Source organism: Plasmodium coatneyi, chromosome 6, assembly GCF_001680005.1.
Source record: "Plasmodium coatneyi strain Hackeri chromosome 6, complete sequence".
NCBI classification, from domain to species: domain Eukaryota; phylum Apicomplexa; class Aconoidasida; order Haemosporida; family Plasmodiidae; genus Plasmodium; species Plasmodium coatneyi.
In genome coordinates this window covers 1235165-1258471 of record NC_033561.1, presented here as the reverse complement: position 1 = coordinate 1258471, position 23307 = coordinate 1235165, and the positions used below count along the sequence as shown (strand labels likewise).

At 35.4% G+C, this 23307-nt stretch overlaps 4 protein-coding genes across 4 annotated transcripts; all 4 read left to right on the top strand.

The window, feature by feature from the left end:
- Positions 1-3501: 3501 nt before the first annotated feature.
- On the top strand, positions 3502-5907 carry PCOAH_00015380 (Uncharacterized protein; the record flags this gene model as incomplete). Its single annotated transcript, XM_020058347.1, has 2 exons — positions 3502-3615; positions 3832-5907. 2 exons carry the CDS (start codon positions 3502-3504, stop codon positions 5905-5907), a joined length of 2190 nt encoding a protein of 729 aa, XP_019913834.1.
- A 7710-nt stretch (positions 5908-13617) lies between these two features.
- Positions 13618-15053, top strand: PCOAH_00015370 (Uncharacterized protein; the record flags this gene model as incomplete). The annotated part of the gene is made up of 2 exons (XM_020058346.1): positions 13618-13971; positions 14166-15053. The coding sequence occupies 2 exons, from the start codon at positions 13618-13620 to the stop codon at positions 15051-15053; spliced, it is 1242 nt and encodes a 413-aa protein (XP_019913863.1).
- A 1907-nt stretch (positions 15054-16960) lies between these two features.
- Positions 16961-18396, top strand: PCOAH_00015360 (Uncharacterized protein; the record flags this gene model as incomplete). The annotated part of the gene is made up of 2 exons (XM_020058345.1): positions 16961-17041; positions 17344-18396. The coding sequence occupies 2 exons, from the start codon at positions 16961-16963 to the stop codon at positions 18394-18396; spliced, it is 1134 nt and encodes a 377-aa protein (XP_019913902.1).
- A 2559-nt stretch (positions 18397-20955) lies between these two features.
- PCOAH_00015350 (Uncharacterized protein) lies at positions 20956-23027 on the top strand (the record flags this gene model as incomplete). The annotated part of the gene is made up of 2 exons (XM_020058344.1): positions 20956-21018; positions 21540-23027. 2 exons carry the CDS (start codon positions 20956-20958, stop codon positions 23025-23027), a joined length of 1551 nt encoding a protein of 516 aa, XP_019913658.1.
- Between the last annotated feature and the right edge of the window lie 280 nt (positions 23028-23307).

Genomic DNA, 23307 nt, shown 5'->3' with positions numbered 1-23307 from the left:
TATTTTAATTTTTTCATTACAAATCCTTTCAGATTAAATGATATTGAATGGCATCCGCCCTTCTGACTGCTTCAATTAATTCCGTGTTTGGCCCCCCTTCCTTTCCCCTTATCCTTAGGACTATTCTACCATTCATAATTCTATTGCATCAAAAATATCGCATGAACGTTAATGTAGGCATAAATGTAAAATGCTGTGAAGTGTGGAATTTACCTCATTTTTTTTTTAATTCAGTTAAACAAAGTTGAGGTCCGAAGACGTGCAATTTTTCATAATGGAGAACCAAAATAAAATAGGTAGTTTTCATTTTATTCTTAAAGAGTGGAACGTCGTCCTCGACTTTTTCCTCTGTTAATACTCATATTTTCATATTGAAAGAGAAAAAAAAACAAAGGGGGCGTGGTGGTGGTTATTTTAACACTTGTTCTTATTAAAATATTATACAAACAGGTATAAATCCTCAAAATTTCAATATCGCGTATAAGTTAAAGAAAAACGTACACATGAATATATATGATTGGAAAAAAGGAAGTACTACATAATGGTGAAGTGTACCACTATAATAGTTCTACGCGAATAGTGTTAAAAATAGATAAAACCTTCAATGTGAAATTTATGTGCTTACACTTCCTTTTCTTTCTTTCCGCAAGCCAATTCAATCAATATATTATGTTCATTCTTTAAAAAAAAAAAAAAGAAAAGACCTTAATACATCATGAATAAAGTTGCACATTAGCAAAAGGAAGAAAAGGAAAAAAGGAAAAAGAAAAATATGAAAGCCTTAATATTTAAAAAAAACGAATTCACCAATTTTGTAATTGTCACATGTCACGCGAAATATGTGATATAATCATCTTTTGCAAAGTTGTAAAAGTAGCCTAAGCTTCGGCTACTTGTGTGACCAATCAGAGGCATGTTTCCTTTTACCACACATACAGTTATCTCCACAGAAAAAAGGAACACACACATATTAATATACCCATATTTTTATTTCATAAATTATTGAAAGACAAATGCCCCTTTTTTGGTAAAATTGAATTTGGGGGACCCCTAAAGAGGAGAAATGTATCATTAAACACATTTAGCAACAAAAATTATAGAACACCTTCCAGCGGTGAAAGAAAACACATGTTATGTACTAAATGAATAGTAGTTCAATCATTGTTTCCTCTCATTTTCAAGGAACTATGAATTTCTTCCTAACGGCAAAAGGACATTTTGTTCTCCTCATAAATACACGTGTGTGTTTGAATAAAATTGAACTTCATCTGAAGTACTCAAAATTTTAAGGGAGTTATTCACCGCATCCATATATTACGTCTCTTAACATGTACTAATTCTTATGTAACAGACAGTATATGCCTTCTTCACTTTGAAGGTCGTATGAATTGCGGTAGGCGTCATATTATTGTCTTTTCTATTCGTCAGCCACTTTTACGCATTCATCTTTTCTTAATTAACAGAGACCAAAAAAAATATATATGTACAACTAGAATGGAAACTCCAATTTAAAATTTTAACACGCAGCGTTGCCATACAATGTAATAGAAATAGGGGACGCGGTCGGGAATCCATACAACAAAATACAATAAAAGAAACTCCAAATTGTGTTATTTGAAAAATTAATATATACCAAAAAAAAAATTAAAAATGCAGAAGGACAAATCAACCCCAAATTACATTTCCCCATTCCGCTGCACGAACATATGTGTATGTATTATTTATTTGCTTTAATTGCATTTTTGTCCTGCATAATAATAACAATTTTTATGTCATTCTTAGCGTGAAAAACGCAAAAACTGGTAGTGGGTGCGGGTCATTTCTGCCTTGCACTAGGGTTCCAGGTTTAGGTTCCCAGGGTTTAGGGTTTAGGGTTTAGGGTTCAGGATCTAGGGTTTAGGGTTTAGGTTTTAGGGTTTAGGGTTCAGGGTTTAGGATTCAGGATGTTTGGATTTAGGATTTAGGATTTAGGATGTTAAGATTCAGAGTTGAGGGTTTAGGGTTGAGGGTTTATTGTTTAGGTTTTACGATTTATGGTTTAGGGTTTAGGATATTAGGATTTAGGGTTTAGTATTCGGACATTCTTTCATAATAATTACAAGGATTATGTGGCTAATGGGATTGCTATTTATGTCACTAATGTAGAAATTTTTGTTAAATCTATTTGTAACCTATTAAGATGATTGATATTTTCAGTAATGCCTTAGGAAGGAGTGAGAACTGAGGCCGAAGGTGTATACCTATTCTTACAGTTTTTTTATATAATTGTTCACTTTTATTAAATATCAACAACGGTATAATTCAAATAATCTGCAGAATATATATGTATGTGTGTATTTATCTCCTCATAATTTTAATATTATTCTATACTTAATTCAACCTTATGTTCATAAACAAATGGATTAGTTAGAGTAGTATAACTAGCTGAATTTTTCCTGACTATGGAAGGAATAAAAATTTTCGTGTAGAATATACGGAATAAGTACCATACTGAAGTACAATGTGCCCACCCCACATTATAAGAATTAGGCATCCATTATTTCCAATAAATAAGAGAGAGCAACTCCTCCCTTTTTTTTTCTTGGACTACCGCACCCTTCTTTTCGAAACTTGCATTAATACGTTATACAATTTTATCATTTAAAAACGCAAAGGAAAAAATTTATAAAATATTTATTGGTATTAGAACTTTTTATTTTTTCGGTGCGATACATGCAATAAGATCTTTACCTACACCTCTGTATGAGGAGAGAATTGGGCGCGCCCTAAATTCGCGCTCATTCATATTAGGCCATGCAATATTTACCATTAGGTGCATTGCCGTATGGGTAGTGCACAAAATGTTACATATTGCTGTAATATGCATGCAATGCTATGTACGTTGTTATTCATTGTGAAAGAGGAAGAAATTAAATAATGTATCCTTTCAGACTCTCATACATGAAAACAACAATAAACCCCTCTTATAACCCTGATCTATAAACACACAATTACGAATTGATGAACCGCTGTGCAATATGGAAAAAGTGCATGTTAAATAAAACGTGTTCACTAAGCCCTTCAGGCCTATACAAAATACATACTGAATAGAAAATGTACAATTACACATTTAATAAATTAGAGTACACTCTTTCTTTTTAAAACATACCATGATTTATTTTTGTACTGTTTCCCACCCATTACAGGGAATACTATATTTAGGGAAAAAAGAGGAAAAGAATAGTGACAAACTAATATAATTGTATACTGTTTTTTACATATTGTAAATAGTATTCTACGCAGGATAAAAATAAAATAAGAAGCCGTCACACTTATATATTTCTGTATTGCATTCCTTTATTCTTCTTTAAAATTGTACCATACCTTCCTTCAATTTACTATTGATAAGTTATTTTATATATATATAGAATGTGTATCAACATGGTACACTCAAACAGAACAACAACAACACACAACGGTGCCCTACAGGGAGCGTTGTCATCCCAAAGTGGTAAAAACGAAATGGCAGTACGAAGTTCAGAAAGTGGAGTGGGTGCAAAGAAGAGCACACCAGGATCGTTCTTCACCAAGAGAACCGCTATGCTCTTCTTTGTTGCTGCTTATATTTTTCTAAAGGTAAGTTCTACACACAAAAAAAGAAGAGAAAGGCGCATTAGCGCACATATATAGTTGCATATCCGGCAGGATTTTGCAAGTGCTGCACACACTGTACACATCTTATGTAATGTGACATGTACCCTTCGTTTCCTCCTTTTTCTTTTCTTCCATAAATTTATCTACTGCCACTACTTTATTTGTTTAACAAACTATTCCTGCCCTTCTACCTTGCAGCACCAGGATGACTTCGCAAGCCAAAACGCTGCTGCGACATTACAAGTGAGCAACAGAATTGCCCGAAATTTAAAGGCGAACACAGAAACTGCTCCATCGGAAGAGGAACTCGAATATTATGAGGATGGTGATGAGAACCATGGAGATGGTGAGGAAGCATATGAGGACCCCGAAGAGGCCTATGAAAGCCACCCCGAAGAAGCCTATGAAAGCCACCCACAGGAAATCTCTAAACACCACCCCGAAGAAATGTATGAAGAATACGAAGAAGAAGGATATTCGAACGATGAACAGGAAGAAGAAGTTTCTGAAGAAGAAGATGAAGAAAGACCAGCGGAGAAAGAAGAGGAAGTAAGGGAGGAAGTATATCCACAGGAGGAGTCGATAGTAGAGCATGACGACGCAAGGGAAGAAAATTTTGTTGAAAGAGAAGAAAAAGCTCCCACTGAAAAGGAAGAAAATTCTGCTGAAAGGGAAGTAGCTTCTGAAGGGGAACAAGCTGAACAACCAGCTCAGTACGTCCAGGAGGAGGAGGATGATGATGACTCCATATCTGGTAGCCAATCCAATGTAACCTCTTGTTGGAAATGCTTTAAGCGTACAAATAAGAATGGTAAGAAAAAAAAAAAAAAAGAAAAAAAAGAAGATGCTCCTGTTGAAAGAGAAGAAGAAGGTCCTGTTGAAAGAGAAGAAGACGCTCCTGTTGAAAGAGAAGAAGACGCTCCTGTTGAAAGAGAAGAAGAAGCTCCTGTTGAAAGAGAAGAAGAAGCTCCTGTTGAAAGGGAAGAAGGAACTGCCGAAGGAGGAAGATATTTAAAAGAAGAAGAGGAAAAAATGGTTCATGAAGGAGCATACTTTTATGATGTACCTAAAGAACAAGTTTCTCAGGAAGTAGCAGAAGGCGCTCAGGTTAATGAACATGCTCCTGAGGGAGAAAGACAATATGTTGATGAAGGTAGAGAAATGGGAGGGGGAGAAGGAGCTCCTAATGTACAACAGGAAGTTGAACAACCAGCTGAACAGCCATTTCCACTGTTTGGGGAGAGAACAAATTATGTCGTAAGTGCTTCCATATGTCAATATCCCTACTTTGTGAACACATATATGAATGCATATAGTGACGATAAGGAAGAACAGAAGAGAAAAAAAGAAATAAAAGAAGAAAAAACCGAAGAGGAACTCCTGAAAGAGAAGAAAAAAAGTGAAAAGAAATTAAATAAGAGGCGCAAAAAAGTATACAATGGTCCACTCGGTAAAATAGAAGAATATGAAGACCAAGTAGAAGAGGAGCGCAAAAGATCTTTAAAAGATGAGATGAAAGAGCAAAGGAAGAAAATGGAGAAGCAAAATACATTATGTTCATGGGATGAAAATAAATTCCACATGGCAGGGTATGAAGAAATAGAATATCTAGAAGAAATAGCAAAAGCTAGGGAAAGATCATTAAGACGTGGTAAGGAAGAATATATAGATGATGAGGACGAAATGAACAAATTGTTATTTGGGGAATTGAACAAATTAGAAAATTACGGAACGCATAAAAATAGTTCTTTCTGCTACGAAATGTCTTGTTTTGACGAAAGATTGAGCGACTATGAAATAAATAAGGAATTGAAAGAAATGGACAAATTTCCTAAAAAATACGAATTGATCTCTCTTTACTGGCAATCATTCCTAAATGAAAGAAGTAAATATATTAATGCTAACAAACGTCTGTTTAAAAAATTCTTAGAATTAAAAAAAAAACAAAATTTCGAAACTATCTCAGGATATAAGAACAAATGGAAAAAATGTAGTAAAATAGTTGGTAATAACTTTAAAGAACAACGCGAACATGTTAATGATATATTTTATACATCTGTTGTAAAGGAAAATTTAAGCAGAGATGAATTTAAAGAGATCTTAAAGGATGTTAGGGATTCATGGAAAGAAGTCACCCTTAAAGTAACGGATGAATGTACAGCTCTTTTGGAAGAACCAATTGTCCCAGAAGTCAAAATCATCTACTATCACCCTTATGATGGAACCGCACGTTTTAGAGTTACACGTCTGAGCAGCCCCCATCCAAGTTCCTAAGGGTTTGATTTAACTGAATAAATTCAAATTCGACGGTTCCTTCATTTAAACAAATATGAAAAAATATAATGTGTATTGAATCGTAAGAACAGAGATGGTATAGCACGTCGAAGGAAAAAATTAATTTTTACTTTCCTGAAAAATTCCTAATAATTTAAGGGTTCAGAAAGAAAGGGTTCCCTCAGTATGGCACACTGTTATGAGATAGATATATAAATATACATACACACATAATACCTCCAAAGGTGATACATAAAATGTATGGACAAATTTAATTATGTGTAAGATGCTTCCTGTTGGAGACTATTCCACGTATATATGCATACATTGCAAGTTGCGTATGTACAGATGTGTAATATAATGTTCATGTTATGTAAATACTTTTTCCCGTTTTCTTGAAAAAAAGGGAAAGAAAATGAAAAGAAAAAAATACAAGTGGTAAATTGGATTAAAGAGGGAAAAAAAGGGGACCCGTATTCCTTCACATATTAAAGAAATTTATGTGTTGCATGTTATGAACACACTTCTTTTGGAATTTTCCATGCTACGTACGTCACGGCGTACAATAAAAATATGAATTTATAATTTTTTCTTTTTCTATTTCTCCAAATTACACAGTGCCCCTGTGTATGTATTATTTGTTCATTTGTTAATTGGTCCATAGTCCAAGGTATAAAGTTTCAAGGGTTTAAATTTAAGTTTTTTCCTTTTTATTAAAACATTATACATACAGGATAATATACATCTCAAATTATTATGGTGTCCTTATATTCTGCGCATAAATCTTTCACGCCGGACTTTATATACTTTAACAATGAGTTCCTAATGTAGTGCACGCTTAAATTTTGTTTCATCGAAAAACATAGATGTTTTTCTTTTGCATATATTGTACCGAAAAATAAAAATTTTAAACCTGGAATATGAATATTCTGTGCATTACTTTGTACGTTCGTCCTTTTTTGTAAAAAAGCCTACTGTGCGATAAGGTACTTTTCCGCGCACCATAGAAGTTATGCCTTTAGTGTGCGTTACATTTAAACAATGAACTTATAATTTATGAATACCTACGTCATGCTATACTCGAAGATTTGAAAATATGCACGTCCAAGTGTCGTCCCTTTTCACTGTCTTCTTATTTTCTTCCTTTTTCTTACATCCTATTCCCTTGCAGAGCATATAAAAAACATGAACATACACAGAATTTGCAACCTTTCATATAAGCGCGAACACAATGAGGTGAACAAAAATTTACCAGAAGAATTGTCAAAAAAGTGGCACACAAATTGGGCAAAATTCTATAGTTGCAAATGTCCAATAAAATTTTATAAGAAGATAACACATAAAAAAAAGGTGGGGGCGGCACGCACAATTCGGGCGATTGCCCAAAAGTTGTAACGCGATGCTTCTAAGTTTGTTGTGTTTTTCTCTGGTATATTTGTGTGTGAAAGTGCAAACGCACAGCTTGTAAAATTCGCATACATATGTGCTTATACACATATGCACATGTGCATTCTTTTCTTTTTTTTCAGTTCAGTTTTATGTACAAACATGTGTTAATTTTTTCTGTTTGTTCATTTTAAGTACTTTAATTTTTTTTAAATTACTTACAATTTTGTTCTTGTTCCTTTTTTTTCTTTTTTAACACAATGGAAAACACGCGATTCATAGACCTTGAGCCCTGTAAGGTGTGCATAAGCATGTACTACCAATGAGTTCTCACATGATGCGATTAAAAATATGGGAGAAGTCAGATCGATTAAATTCCAAAGAATATATATACCGCTGAAGTAATATTATTCATAAGAGGGTGGACGATTTTCATTAATTTTAAAAATTATTCTTGCAGAGTCCTCTTTGATAATCATCAAAAAAATACCAAAGGAAAAAATGAGGTCCATATAATTGGAGCAATCCGGAAGAATACACAGCTTCCCTGTGTGTCCACTTCAGGTAAGAGGGAAAAATGTCCAAAAAAAAAAGAGGAAAAAAATTTTTAGAACAGACCTTTGGACCGGCATGGACGTACAGTATAATCACAGTAGGAAATTATTTGGTCTAAATTGGTACTCCTGCTAATGCAATTTTAAGTGAAGACTAGAAAGAATATTACACATTAATTATGAACACATCGAGGAGAACAACTTACCTATAACTTAAACGAAAGGGTATGTTGTATTCTTTCAAAAACAGAACCAGTTTTAAGAAGGAACGATTAAGTTTTTTAAAAATGTAACCATTTTAAAATAGTGTATACTTCTATGTATAAAATCGTTGACTAATGGAATAGGATATTACGTCTTACTGGAAGAGAAAAAAATCCAGGGTCCCATCTAGTGATGTAACTCAATTGAAATATGCCACATAGGAATATTCTCCTTACTTATATCAACAGCAGAATAAGCACACATGTACACGAAAACGGACGGGACATGGAAATGTGCCCCTTTACTTATACACCAATATCGGAACATGTACACATACACCAGCAGGACGTGGTACGGACATACCAATTCATACCAATATCGGAACATGGGGAAACAGGTACATGAACAAGGGTTCGACATGTGAATATATCCCTGCACGCATACGCAATATCGGTACATAAAAAAACACATACATGAACAGGGTTGTGGCATGGGAATATATCCATACTCATTCATCAATATCGGAACATGAGTGAACATTCTCACAAAAATGTTAACATCAAGATACCAAATAAGGGAAGTGGCTTAACGCGCACTTGCATTCTTGAATTTACTTTTTTACCAACGTCACATGAGCGAAAAAAATATTTCGTTAAAAACATCATTTATAAAAAAAATGAGTGACATCTCTTCACAGAATAGCACTCACATCTTCCTGTTCACAAGAACGATTTTTTTCTTTTCAAATACATTTTCAAAAAAATTGAAATAATTGAATAAATTGCCAACGCGCCCGCGTATATTGAAAAAATAAGTGCGAAATCCCTTATACCACTAATATACGTCCCATTCTGTTGTTATAATATAATTTTGTACACATGTTTAAAGGAGCTGCTTGAAAAATCTGCCCCGGTCCACTGCAACCATGGCAACCATAACAACCAACACCACCACATTTTGATAATTACATGTCTAGTTCGAATGGGGACACCCCGAAAAAATTTATTCAAAATTTTCGGAAAGATGTTAAGAAGATAAAAATTGTCGCTCGGATGTTATTATTTGACAGCTACACGGAAGAACGCACATAATGTAGGTACATGCATTTGTAAGCAATAGGCTTTATAATCCTACAAAGGACTCTCCTTCTCCTTCTCTTCGGCAGGTATAAATTATGTTATATGTTGATCGATAAATCACAATACCTTCGAACGGAAGGATAGCATATCCGCCCATTCCGGTTAAAAATTGTCCCGTATATGTGTTTTTTACCATTCCTGTGTACACACGTTTAAAGTTTACACATGACCCACTCTTAATTATATGTAAATGTATATAACTATAGCTACATATTTTCATAATCATAGGAGGAGCATTCATTGAGATTGTACACAATTATATATAAAGCACAAAAAATTACAAAGGTCAAGGAAAAATATTCTTATCAGAAAATGGCTGAAAGGCAGTTGACTAATTTTGCTGTCGAATCCACGACCTCCCTGAATGTCACAGGCGAACCGATCATGATTGATAAAATCGAACAAGACTGGGAATTGTATTACATTTTGCTTTCTGTCTGCATTTTCATTTATATAACATTATTATTCGTTATCATAGTAACTACTAAAATAGTAAGAATAAATTGCACATAAAAGATTAGTTCATTAATTTATAATTTTTCCTACCATTCATTCATTCACGCATACACTCATTCACTCATTCATAATAAAACCCTCCTTTTTTTCCCCCTTCCCCGATTAAAAGATACACCGGGATGTTAATCGTCGGCGCCGTCGTGGTAATGAATCATTCGACTCTGGTTATTACAGTACTGGTAATTCTTAAAAGAAATGGAGAACAAGACTAATGCCAATGTGTAGACGAGGGACGCCTGAACATTAAGGACTAAACCGTAAGAGTAGGAGTAAGGAAGTAGAGATATTGCCTCAAATTCCGTAATAATGATCCTATTTATTATGCGCATTTTACGTACACAATTATCACATATATTTCCCACGGAATAGTTTATAATGAAAAGGGTTGTTCGCGCGAACTGTACGTTATTTTTTGCCATACTGTTGCAATTTTTTTTTTTTTTTTTTTTTTTTTTTCCCTTTATATCATTCTTATCGTGCAAGAGGCTCCCCCCTTTCCTTAAATGAACTTTTTTCCTTAAACACATATACTTCATGTGTATATCAAATGAGGAATATATAGTCAACTGTATCATTTCTCTTTTCAGGCATGCTCTCACATTGTGTACAGTAACCTCGGATAAAGTGGCATATATGTATTACTGTGGATACTACTTTTTTGCCTTATCATAAAAATTAGTTATACGGTCCCCCCCTCCACATCCACATACACAACAATGGTCAAATGGCACCAGGGGAAACTAAGAATACGCAATGAAGTAGAAAAATATACGCAGCTATTGTATAGTGTCTCTTCGTTAATTCCATTGACATTTCTTTTTCCGTTAATTTAATGTATGAGCCCCATATAAGAAGTAATTTCACACGCATCTTCTGCAGTGTGTCCCCGCTAGAAGCAACATAAATATAATATAAAGCTGTCCCACATATGTACATGTAGTAGGAGCTAGCCCGTTCTGTTAATTTTTTCCTGCTATATTAACATTATATCAAAGTTTAGTGTAATAGCTGACCGCATTGTATGACAATGTGAATATACTATTCGTTAACGTCCTATGATTGTATCCTCCCTTTTTTTGTTGTTTTAAATAGTGGACTGTTCGTAATGTCATACATGTGCTCCTCAAATCTTCGCATACGCTTGACTATTGCATCAACATACGTTCGTACGCCTAACAATGTGGACTGTTTGTTTAGTTACATAACTGGTATTATCAATTTCTAGCAGGCGTGCCATTCTTCCCCTCTTTTTATGGAGAATGTACGACTGAACACGCGGCGGAACACACAACCGAACGCACGAAGGAACAGCCCACCATTGTGTATGAATCCTTTCTGTGGGGAAAAAAAAAGAAAAATGAGCGGTTGCTCCTTTTCTCTGTCATATATATAACATATAAAGGGGTAAGCAAATTTTTTTGAACTTTAGCATGTTCGATCAAGCGGAAGGGGATGAACAACCGAAAGGGGTGAACAACCAAACGGGTGAAAGCGCCTTTTGACAGAGACGGAAAAAACATGCCCACAAAGAGGGTACGAACCCCATTGCATGTTTTACTCCTTCCGCTAACGTAACTTGGACGAGCTCGAGGTAGCACAATGCTCTTTTTGTAGTCCCAAAGGGGAACTTCCCCCATTCGCTATGTACCCCAAACGTGCCAGAGAACCCATATGGGATAAAAAAAAGCAAATCATATATAAGGGAAAGACGTCGCCAAAAGAAAAAGTTGTTCATGATGTGTATTACATATCATGGCAACCCCGTACACAATGTTATTTCTTTCTACTGCATACATGCCATGAACAAATATATGTTCGCACACCAGGACGATGTGGACAGTTGCGAAATGAACAAAGTGAATCATTCCTCGGAAAGTTAAAAAAATGAACGCTTAAAGTCTCTGGAAGGAATTCAAAATAAATAATGCTACTGCGCATAGTAGGTTCATTAGAGTGTAGACTCGAACTAAGGGTCACCCATATCTGCTATGCATATATACAGGTATATACATGTATATATACATATTCGGGGCGTGTGTATCTTGCGCCCATTCTACGAAAATTCTTTTTTCCCCTAAATGTACTTTTCAACATTGCTATAAAAGGAACAGCCCAACATTATATACCAGCTGTGTATGCACCATTTCTTTTGGCAAAAATTTCCCTAGTTCCTTTCCCCGCTTAAAATGCTATATATACATTTTTGCTTACAGAGCTGAGCATACAAATAATGGGGACCACATTTCCTCCTTCCCCTTTTTTCCTTTGTGTCTGTACTGATCTTACTTTTCTTTTAGCTAAAAATAAAGTTTATATCCCCTTTTCCTTCATCTCAACACTTACCCATTCTATGTATAGAACCATTATAATGTGTAGGGGCATATAGGGATATATTCAATTTAATGGAAATAAATTAAAAAAAAAAAAAAAAATGAAATGAAAGGATTATCACACCTTCCTAGTGCATAAGGAAGAAGTGAATGCCGAATGGTCTATAGACTTTATATCCATATTTGTGATGAAAATTAAATCACGGATGCTTAATAAAAAAGAGGAACACACCAATAACTGAATATACATAAATATACACATATAAAAAGGGGGAAGAAAAAACTATGTTATCTCCACCTTTGTAGTATTGTTTAAGAAAACATTCCTTGACCCTTCATTTTTTTCTTACACAATTAAGAGCAAAAATATATAAAAGGAAAAAAAAAGAGAAAATTAAGGAATTCCACCTGCTGCTTTATTTTCCTCTTTCTGTGTACATGAAAAATTGCAGAAAGGAGAAAGTGGTATTAGGGGACCGCTAAGATATAATTTTTCTTCTTTCCTTCTTTTTTTTTAAAGATTTATTCTATAATAAAAACTTTTTATACCATGCGAGAGAAAAAAATTATTTCGGGGCAAATTTATATATTTGTATTTTAATAATAATTAACATGTACAAAAATTGTTGTACATACTCTTAATTATGTATTCTATGAACATAATATATATATATTTATTTATACAGTATATATATGTGCATATATATTACCATAGGTCCTTCCGTCTCTTCTTTTTTCATTAATTTAACATTTCTCCATATTAAAAAAGCTGTAGTGTTTTAATCCTTTGAATGAATGACTCTACATACATATACAAAGGAAGGAACAATTCAAATTATTTAAAACTAAAACAATTTCTATATCTCGGAGCTTCTAATGCACAGAATACGCAGACTGCAGACTCCTCTTTTCGCATTATATTTTACCTTGGCCCATCTTTCTTAAAGGGAAAAAAAGGGGGAGAGAGAACGTTATAAAGAAAGAATTATTTTTCCAATAGGGGAAATTTTATTTAAAAGAAGTTTTCATCTTTGGAGAATTAAAGAACCGTCCTCTTAAAAGGAACCGGAGCTAATTTTGTTCTATAAAATTAGAATAATATATTCTAATTTGGCTACATACAATAAAGAAGGAAAATTTTACAATTACACATAGAAAAATGTAAATATTTAATGAATAGAAGGAAAAAAAACAAAGAAAAAGAAAATATAAAAAAATTCCACTGTGTTCCAAGCTGAGCTGACCGTGCCAATATTATGTATAAGATTTAAAATAATATTTATTGAGCATTTTGCAATTGAAAACAACATCTGTATAGCAACATTTTATACTATATACGCTTTTCCTTTTTTTTTTATCATTAAACATAATAATATATAGTAGATTTTTCCTTTTTCTTTTTCATTTTTAATTATAAGAAGCACAAAAAAAATAGGAAAACAAAAGAAGGGAAAAATAAAAAAAGGGTCATTTTTTTACTCTCATTGTTTTTATTTAAAAGAAAAAGAGTACAAATATTAATGTGTTGTTTAATTCTTGCACAGAGCTTCACGTATAATTTACACATAATATAGAAAAAAAATGGCTCATAGCATAGGCACCCCGTACACCCTGTACTCCGTGGTGGACGTTGACAAACCGTACGGTACCCGTAAAGAGAAGTATTATGTGTCCGAACCATACCCCCCCCACCCCTCCGTAATTAGTGGCATGTATCACGGGAGATTCCCAAGTTATTATGTAGATGGTGATGGTTATTTTTATAATGGGGAAGAAGATTTTCTTATGAAGAAACCAAAAATTGGTGAAGATCCCAAACCAGACGAAAATAAAACAGGGGAAGTCGAAAATAAAGCGGAGAGCGTGGAAAGCACAAACAACGGGTTGACTTTCTTTCAAGCGGTTATGATCATCGTTCTTTTGATGCGATTAGGCGTAAGTTTGAAATAGCAAAATATGTTACACTCTGCCGAGTCGTATTCGTTTTGCTGCTGGTGAATGTATTGCAAATTGCGCAAATTGATGTGCATAATAAATGTGCGCTAAAACGCGTGACCAACGCGGAAAAGGTTAAACAACAATGCGCATACAATAAATACAATCCTCCTACACTCTTAACTTTTCTACAGAGGAAGAGATGCACAAGGCTGAGGAGAAAGCACTGGGCAAGGAAAGAACTAATAAAATACCTGGACAAAGTGAACGAAAAAATTAAAAAGGACGATCTTAAGATGGAAGACAAGTTAAAGAAACTGGAAAAAAAAATAAAAACAGAAGAAAAAAAAATGGAGGTAAAATGGAAAGAAAAAAGAACAAAAGCCAGGGATAAAATAGCCAAAAAACCATCGAAAGACACTTTGCCAGGTGTAGGCCCATTCTACGACAAGGACAAAAGACTTTTGGATAAAAAATTGGACATTGTAGGTTTCAATTATGATAAGTATAAATATAATAAGAAAAGACGATGGAATTCTATGAAAGCAACTTATCATAAGAAACTCAAAAAGGTACAAGATAAACAAGAAAAGAGGAAACGGATGAAGTGCCGACGAATGTTTTTGTTTGAAAGGAGGTGGAATTTTGGACCTAAAACAATGAAAAAGTACTTGCAACAGAAACAACAGGAATGCGATTTAGATAAAATGCATTATACTATGAAAGAGATACTAGAAAAAGAAGAAGAAGAAGAAAAAGCGGCGGAAGAAGAAGTAGCAGAAGGAGCTAAAGAAAAAGAAAAGAAGGGAGAAGAGGATGACGATGACAACGAAGACGAGGAAGAGGACGATGATGATGATGATGACTATGATGACGAATACAATGATAATGACGAAGATGAGGAAGAAGAATTAGATGATGACGAAGAAATGGACGATGAGGAGGAGGAAGATTATGAGGACGATAACGAGGATGAGTATGATGAAGATGATGAAGGGGATGTGGAGGAGGAGGATATGCAGAACAATGAGGACGACGAAGAGGACGATGATGGGTATTATGAAAATTCTGATGATTATTAGGATTACAAAGTTCTATTTACGGCTACTACGACAAGGATGATTATTATTCTTAAACGCTTTGTTTTGAAAGGACCGATGCAGCATTTTTCACAATTTTGTTGACATTATTTATAAAATAACTCGCACCGACACGTAAAAAATGCGAACAGAGTTTTGAGCTTATTAATAAATTGAAAGGACGAAATTTTTAGTAAAAATTGATGTTAACTGTTCATAAAGGTTCATAATTATTACCCCCCAAAAAAAAAGAAATGAAGGAAAGTTTAGGAATGAACACATGGGCAAGTGCAAATTTAAATCCTGTGTAAAGTTTTCACGCATTACATAAATATATTGTAAATGGGCATACGTTTACGCGCCCCACCACTGAGTGTGCCCCCGCCCGTGTACATTAGCATATACTCCTTTTCTTTTTTTTTTTCTGTTCCTCAAATGTGTAACACGAACATTATAAACCAACTACCCCCCTGGCGGGGGGGCGGACATAGTAATTAAATTTTGTAGATGCGTGGCGATAGATTTGAGGCCGCCCGAACGGAATTTCCACATTAGGGTAAACCGCACGGGGAAGAAAAATGCCACGGGGCCATATTCTCCCCCGCATTCTTTTTGCACGATTTGCGCATGTATAAAAAAATAATTATGTATATGTGCAATTACGTGTATGTGCACTTTCTATGGGCATGCAAGACTTCCCACGACTCGTCTCTCCACACAGAGAGAAAACAATCACCACGGAAGGTACCATAGAACGAAAGGTATATAATGGTTGCCCATTTTCTTTTTTTCCTTATTTTTTCCCTTTAATTCCCCTTTTGTCAAATGAGTGTACAATGTGTTTCTGATGGCATGGCAACATTCATGTTCTGTTTTACACCACCACCTGTGCATCTTGCTTAACCAGTTTTTCTTTTTTCGCGCAAAAAAAAAAAGAAAAAGGATATTTATAAAGGATTCGCGGGAAGAACAGGTAACACAATTTTTCCGTATTAAATAATGTCTCACATCGTGGTGATTACATTTTTAATAAATAAATGTATAAAATTATGTTCCATGAAAATAGTTCCCCCGTCCTTTTTTCTTTTTTTTTTCTTTTTTTTTTCTTTTTTTTTTCTTTTTTTTTTCTTTTTTTTTTCTTTTTTTTTTTTTTGATGTAAAGAGGTTATCGGCTAGGTAGGTAGCTAGCTAGCTGAAGCGCAGAAGCGGATGCTAAAAGGAAAAAAAATTTTTAAATGCTTTGTAAAACTTCCGATGCGTTCTACAATAATTGTAACGACATGAAAGAAGGAAAAAATGGATATTTTTTAGAAGAAACTGAAAAGTGGGAGTTCAATTCTTCCCTTTTCCTTCTATGTTGTCACTCTAAAAGTACATATTTATATGAATATTAAATATGACACCCTCATAGTACTCCACCACTTCGCCTAATTCTTATGAACCAATGTGATCAAAGGTAGTGACAGTCCAATTACTGCCTTCTTTTTTGCCATCTTTAAAAACGCAGTTTGATTTAGAAATCGCGCAAAAGTTGGGACATCCCCTGTTTTTTCTTCGTTCAACATATGTCCGGATTATGTCGTGATTATGCCGTAACAGTTATTATATAGTAACCGTATTTTTTCTACTGTGTCATTTTATAGCGTTATTGCTACTGTGAGCCCCTTCTTTTTTCTCTCCTTTTGGTGTGAAGAAATTATACGCAAGCTAGCTTATGCTCAAAAGTGAATGCAGGGAAAAAAAGAGTAAAAGAACCGTTGAACCGTTCAAGCAGGAAATTCCTACTACCAATGAATCCATCCAACAGTGTTCCAGTTGAAATAATGAATAATAAAAAAAAAGAAAAAAAATTATATTTTGTTTTAAACTGAATATTAAACGAGTCTTGCACAGAAAGGGCGGCAAACAAAATGGTTTTTCCGAAGGATCGTCGTTTGTGGGTGTACCCTTTACTTATTATGTTCTTTGTCCTGCTTTGGACTGAGTCACAGGTACGTGGAAGTTGTAGGTGTGTCGTTTTTTTCTTTATTCCTACTTTTTCTTATCACAGTAGTGCCAGCATATGGGAATACAATTTGCCCCTTTGTCCAAATTTATCATTGCAAATGCTACCCACTTGCTGCTCGTTCTTGACATTCCCCCTTTAATATTGTCCACTGTGTTAATAATGCCTGATTATTTTATTCTACTTTATTCTATTGCCTTCTACTTCACTTCATTTTATTTTATTTAATTCTACTTTATTCTTTTCTTTTCTATTTTATTTTATTCTATTTTATTCCTTCCTTTGCAGAGCTTAAATGGGGCAACGCACGTGGGGACCTTGACAGGGACATACCCATCTGGGCATTCGAGAATTTTGTCCGAGTTATCGTTTTCTTCAAACGATTCCATATTCGGGGAGAAGCAGAACACGAATGGGAATCACCATACTTCCAGAAATAGCCACAGAAGCAAGAACCAGAAAAGTAACTCACATGGGAAGATGCACACAAGGGGCAACATGTCCAATGGGAATCTTCTTGACAGGTCCGATGACAGTCTGCTTGACAGTTCCAATGGGACTCTGCCTGACAGGTCCGATGCGAGTCTATATGACAGATCCGATGAAAGTCTGCGTGACAGATCCGATGTGAACCTGCGTAACAGGTCCGATGTGAACCTGCGTGACAGGTCCGATGTGAACTTGCGTGACAGGTCCGATGTGAACTTGCGTGACAGGTCCGATGGGACAAAGGATAGGAAGCCTCACTCCCAACGAAGTCATGGAACACATGCAGAACCATACAGCGGGACTGTTTACTCCAGTTGGAGGAACCTTATCCTAGAAAGGTACAAACCAATGCTCCCATATGGTTGCACCATCGAGGACATTTCGGAGAATCACAGAAACAAAAATACATTAGACTTGCCCTACGAATCCCTCTTTTATCCTTGGCTTAGTAAAAAAAAGGCATTCATTTCATATTTCTACTATGGGATATACTTAGAAAGGAAGTACTACGTCATGGTGGACGACGTGAACAAATGGTTTTCCAGCGTAGCAAAAGACAATAATTTGCCAGATGATTACAAGTTACAGTGGTGGGAAGAATGCAACAAAGCGCTCCTACACGACTTGGAATGCATCCAAAATACATTTGACAATTTATTCCGCAACTTCGTTGCTAAAAGAAAAGGAAAATATATATGGACTATACCATTTGAAAATCTACTAAATAGATTTTACAAGTTAACATATGGAAGTGTTGTCCAAAATAGGGCAAAGTGGATTACTATTTTGACCCAGAAGATGAGAACCTACAGATCGAGGACAAACAGGAAGCACATTACTCAACAAAGATAAAAGGTGGAAGTTGGAACAAAAGGGCAAAGGAAGGAGGAGCGTTGTGGAGGATGGTTCAACATCTTTAATTATTCGATGACGGGCTGATGCAATATGGATTTTTTTTTTTGTTCCTGCCTTCTCCTTACATTTACATCCTAAGTGAGCCTATGGGATGGTTGGTTTCTTTCCCCCCCTTTGTTCAATAGCAATGGTAAGCTCCCGTGGTATTGTACCCCTCCCCGCCCAATGAAGAGCCAACTGCCCGTTTGTGCTTGATCATTTATGATTACACCTATTTGTTATTACACCCATTGAAGGTGGCCCGTTTATGATTACACCTATTTATTATTATACCTATTTGCGATGACCTATTTGTGCGCGCGATGCGTTCAATTTTTTTTACCGTTTGGCCCTCGCATGCCGTAATCCACCCTTTGTGAATGGCCTAATACACTTTCATTTAAACTAAATAATTAACGCTATGACGCGTCATCGTCGAAGGATAATAATTTTTCGTTTGTTGCTCCCGTGCCATGGACACAAGAAATGTAACCATTCGTTCAACATAGTTCCGCATATACCTACGCGCATGTTCGCACAATATGCGCATTCTCAAAATTTTGACCGGTACACTTAAGGAATGCCACATGGGGTCCCTTTCTTGCTCGCGCACATTTGTGGATGATTTTTTCGGGACAGGTGTTTTTGTTCGGGGTGGTGGTGTTATTATATAAATGTCTGTAATAGGGAAAAGATATGTGAATCTAATGACAAAATCCTTAAAAAAAGAAGAAATAAAATAAAATAAAATAGACGACTCCATCGGTCACATGGTTGTAAAACGGGATTTATTCAATTTGAGAAAAAAGCAGAACGCCCAAAATTGACAATGGTTCAAGGCTTAGAGTTACGTGTTACGGGTTCAGGATTGGTAACCCTGAAATCATATTCATGAACAAGTAGATTGAACCATAAACCATTACAGTATAAATGAGTAAAGTGCTAAATTCAGAACCCTGAACCTGCACACTAACAAATTATTACTTCCGAAAAAAACAGCAATAAAGTAGCAATTGCTCCTTTCCTGCACATTCCTTTTTTTTCCCCATTAAAAGGATTATAAAGTGGGAAAAAGTTGTCAATTTTTTTTCTATTAGGCAAACATGGTAACTTGCAATTTTGGGGAATTATTTATATCCTCGCATCATTCTGCTAATTATACGGAAATTATTTTTCTACAAATTTTTTTCCCTTTTCGCCTACACATATATTATTATTATATTCTGGAATAACTGTTACGCTAGTGTGAATAGATTTACATATATACTGTGTGCATGCGTTCAGGGCATCTGCGTAGTGTACTCCTTTTTTTTATTTTCTCCTTTTCTTCCCATTAGCACCTTTTCTTTGAGTTTTCTTTCTTTTCTTTACTGCACAACGAAGGTATAATATGACTCTCCTTATATACAACGAGTGTGTAAATAGAATCTGATATTAATATATAAAACGTATGACAACCCTTAATGCTCTTCGCCCTTTCCCGTACACACATTTCTAATAGAAACCATCGCCACTTAGTTCATATGCGCCTATTGAACATACAAATCACTTTCCCCTTTCTACTGTGCGTATGACTTAAGCATCCTCCCTTTTTTTCTTTTTCTTTCTCACACAACGCATGTTAGAAGTTTTGCACTTAAATTTTGCGCTCACACTTTTTCCCCCGTACTCCTTTTTTCATTTTCGTAAAAAAGGGGGAAGGAAAAAAAAAGAACAGGAACAGCGGTTCCCCCTTCTTATTGTGTTCTTATACTTCATTAACTTGGAGCCTTCCGTATACCTTCAGTTTATAGTTGAGCAAGTGAGAAAAGGTGCATAAAAAAAATACAGAAGAAAATAAAATTCATCAGCAAAGGTACATACAAAAAAAAATTATATATAATATGTACATTCATTTTACACTACATCATTATGCAATTCACAGATGATATTAAAATGAAAAAATAGTGTACGATGTGCCCAAATATGTATGCAATATTTTTACACCCCCCATGAGATTTTTTTGCTCTTTTTTTTTTTTAGCCTTTAGTAAAAAACCATAATATTAATTTCAATATGCATTTGTGTATATAGGGTAAAAATTAAGAGTACAAAGTATTGAAGAATTAGTTTTTTTTCCTTCTCTTTTCTCACATTTCTTATTATTACATTCATTTAGAAGAATGAAAAAAAATACGAAAACAGAAAGTGAAGCACAGAGGAAATGCATTTTGCTTTAGGAGGGGAAAAAAATTTCACTTAAGAATTTCTTTTTTATCTGGATTATACGCACATCCTGAAAAGCATTACATGATTGTATCTACATTTAGAACACTCATTTCAAGAAAAAACAAAAAGAAAAAAAAAGAGTAAAATACAATTATTTACTCTGACGTAGCTTATATATATATATTTTTTTACCTATTCATGTGCACATTCGTGTACATTGCTCGTAATCTTTGCTCCTGCCAAAAAATTAAGAAACTACTTTCACGAAAATATCAAGGAAATTAGAGGAGGAACGCGAAGCACAGGAAAATGCAATCGTACAAAGCTTTCCTTTTTACCTTTTTCCTTTGGGCTTGGGAATATACCCAAAAGGTAAGAGAGGGGGTGTGCAGTCCCCAAAATGATACATGGGCATCGTACAATGTTCGTAGATCGTTCATCACGACCGTTGTAGGAGAACGGTCGATTGTGTCCCTACTATAGCGACTGCTCCAACTGTAACGATCGCAAGAATTACATAAATTGTGACGATGGTCTCACGTTGTGTGTGTGTGTGTGGAGTGGAGACCACTGTGCCCCTCGGTGGGAAGGTTCCTCCTCCCACGGATGGCATTGCTCATCATTCCCTTTCTTCCCATGGAGGGGCATAGTTGTGCGCATCCTAGCTTTGTGCGAAAAGACTGACACAGATGGGCACACACACCCCAGCACTCCATTCCTTACCGTGGAATGGGAGTTGTGTCCGAAGGAAATAACCCCCTTCCAAACACGCCTTCATGGAACGACGCGCACATTTTGTACTCTTCCTTCTTTTCTTCCTTCTCTTTCTTTCTTTCTTTCTTTCCTTTCTTTTCTTTTTTATCTATTCGAACCCTTTTCCATCCTTCCCGCAGACTGCCGTCCACTTGAACGAAAACAATGGCAACGGTGTTGTGCAGAACCAATACAGCGTAATAGGCGGAAGAATGTTGTATGGACATGAAATGAGCTTTCAAGGCGACATTACCGGTAGTATGACTTCCTTAGCGAGCAATGACAGCATCTTTAGCACAAGCACCACCTCTACTATGGACAAGCACAATGAAGGAAGAAATTATCATGATGGCAATGGGACCTTGTCAAGCCATCCATCCACCACAGATGAGACCTTTAGAGTGGATATTTCTGATGATAGCAGCGTGAGCAGTTACAACTCAGGTTCTTTGGGAAGCAACGGAAAGGCAACACATGTAACGAAAGATTCACAAAATGGCATGAGCATCGCTGCCAAAAGGCAAAGAAGCAAATCGTATGACACCTCCTTTGAAGATTTACAATCCGTAGGAGAGAAGAAGGAAGAATGGACGAGAGCCAAAGAAAAGGCACAAAGTAAAGAACTTTTTGATGAATCTACTTACGGTAGGAGAAAAGCCGAAAAAGGGTTCAAAGGGCACTTGAACAAATACGACATGGAAAACAGAGATAGGGAGAACAGTTATGATGTTAGCAGTGAAGAAACGCTACGTAAAAGGATAAGGGAACTAAACTCACTAGGACAAGGATCCGATAAGGATGTTATAGAAGGATTCCGCAAAAGTAAAAGATCTAGACGCAGAGGAAAACACGAAGGAGATGACGAAATTTCTGATCTTAACGTAAATGAGAGACTCCTCAGAAAAGTAAAAGGATTTAATGCAAAGGATAGGGAAAGAATAAAAAAAGCTTTAAATAGAATGGAAGAAAATGGAAAGAATATGAACGTGGAAGATTTGGAAGATTTGGAGGATGAATTAAAATATCAATTAGAACGTCTTCAGAAATATGTAAACCGGGATTCTGATGATAACGATTCCGTTGCTAGCGGCACTGATGATTCTGCATTTGACGACGAAGATGACTCATCCATATATGGAGGAAAACGAAGAAGGGAAAAGAGTAGATCAAAGGAAAAAACCAAAGATAGCATGAAAGAACTCAGATCTTATATCGATCAAGCTATGGACGGGGAAAATGCAGAAATCGCCCACTTGTTGATAAACAAAATTGAAAAGTACAAGAACAAAGTCTATAAACTGAAAAAGAGAAACAAGAAGGAAGTCAACTTTGTAAACATGAAATTTAATCGCAAATTGAAGAAGATGCTCCGCTACATCCCGCTCATTTCCCTCGTCACGAGTGTCATCCTAGGTTTAGTCCTATATCAATTCTGGACCATAATACCTCTTACTACTGTTTACTTCATTGTTTTGTTCAGTTTCCTTTTTGGAACCTTCGTGTCCTATGGAATTACGGGAAAAGTCATGTTCAAGTCCCCCTTCAAGGTGATCGATTTCATCCGAGGAAAAAACTGGAATGTGAATGCTGATTACTCTTCAAGAAAAAGAAAAAAATTAATGTACTGAATAGAAGAACGGAAAGATTTCTTCCCCAAAGTAGCAAGGCGGCTGTATACCTAATGACAAGATGTGATGATATGCCCTGTCTTGTTACTATATAACGCACTTATACTTCGCGAAACGATATTTTAAAAGATAAGAACGCTTTACCAAGACGCCACACGTGCTACATCTCTGACAATAGAAACATTTACGATACGAGTTTATCCTAAGTAGAACGCTCCAATGGGACATCAAACTTGATAATATTAACAGAAATTACGCCAACCCTCTAATATATATAACC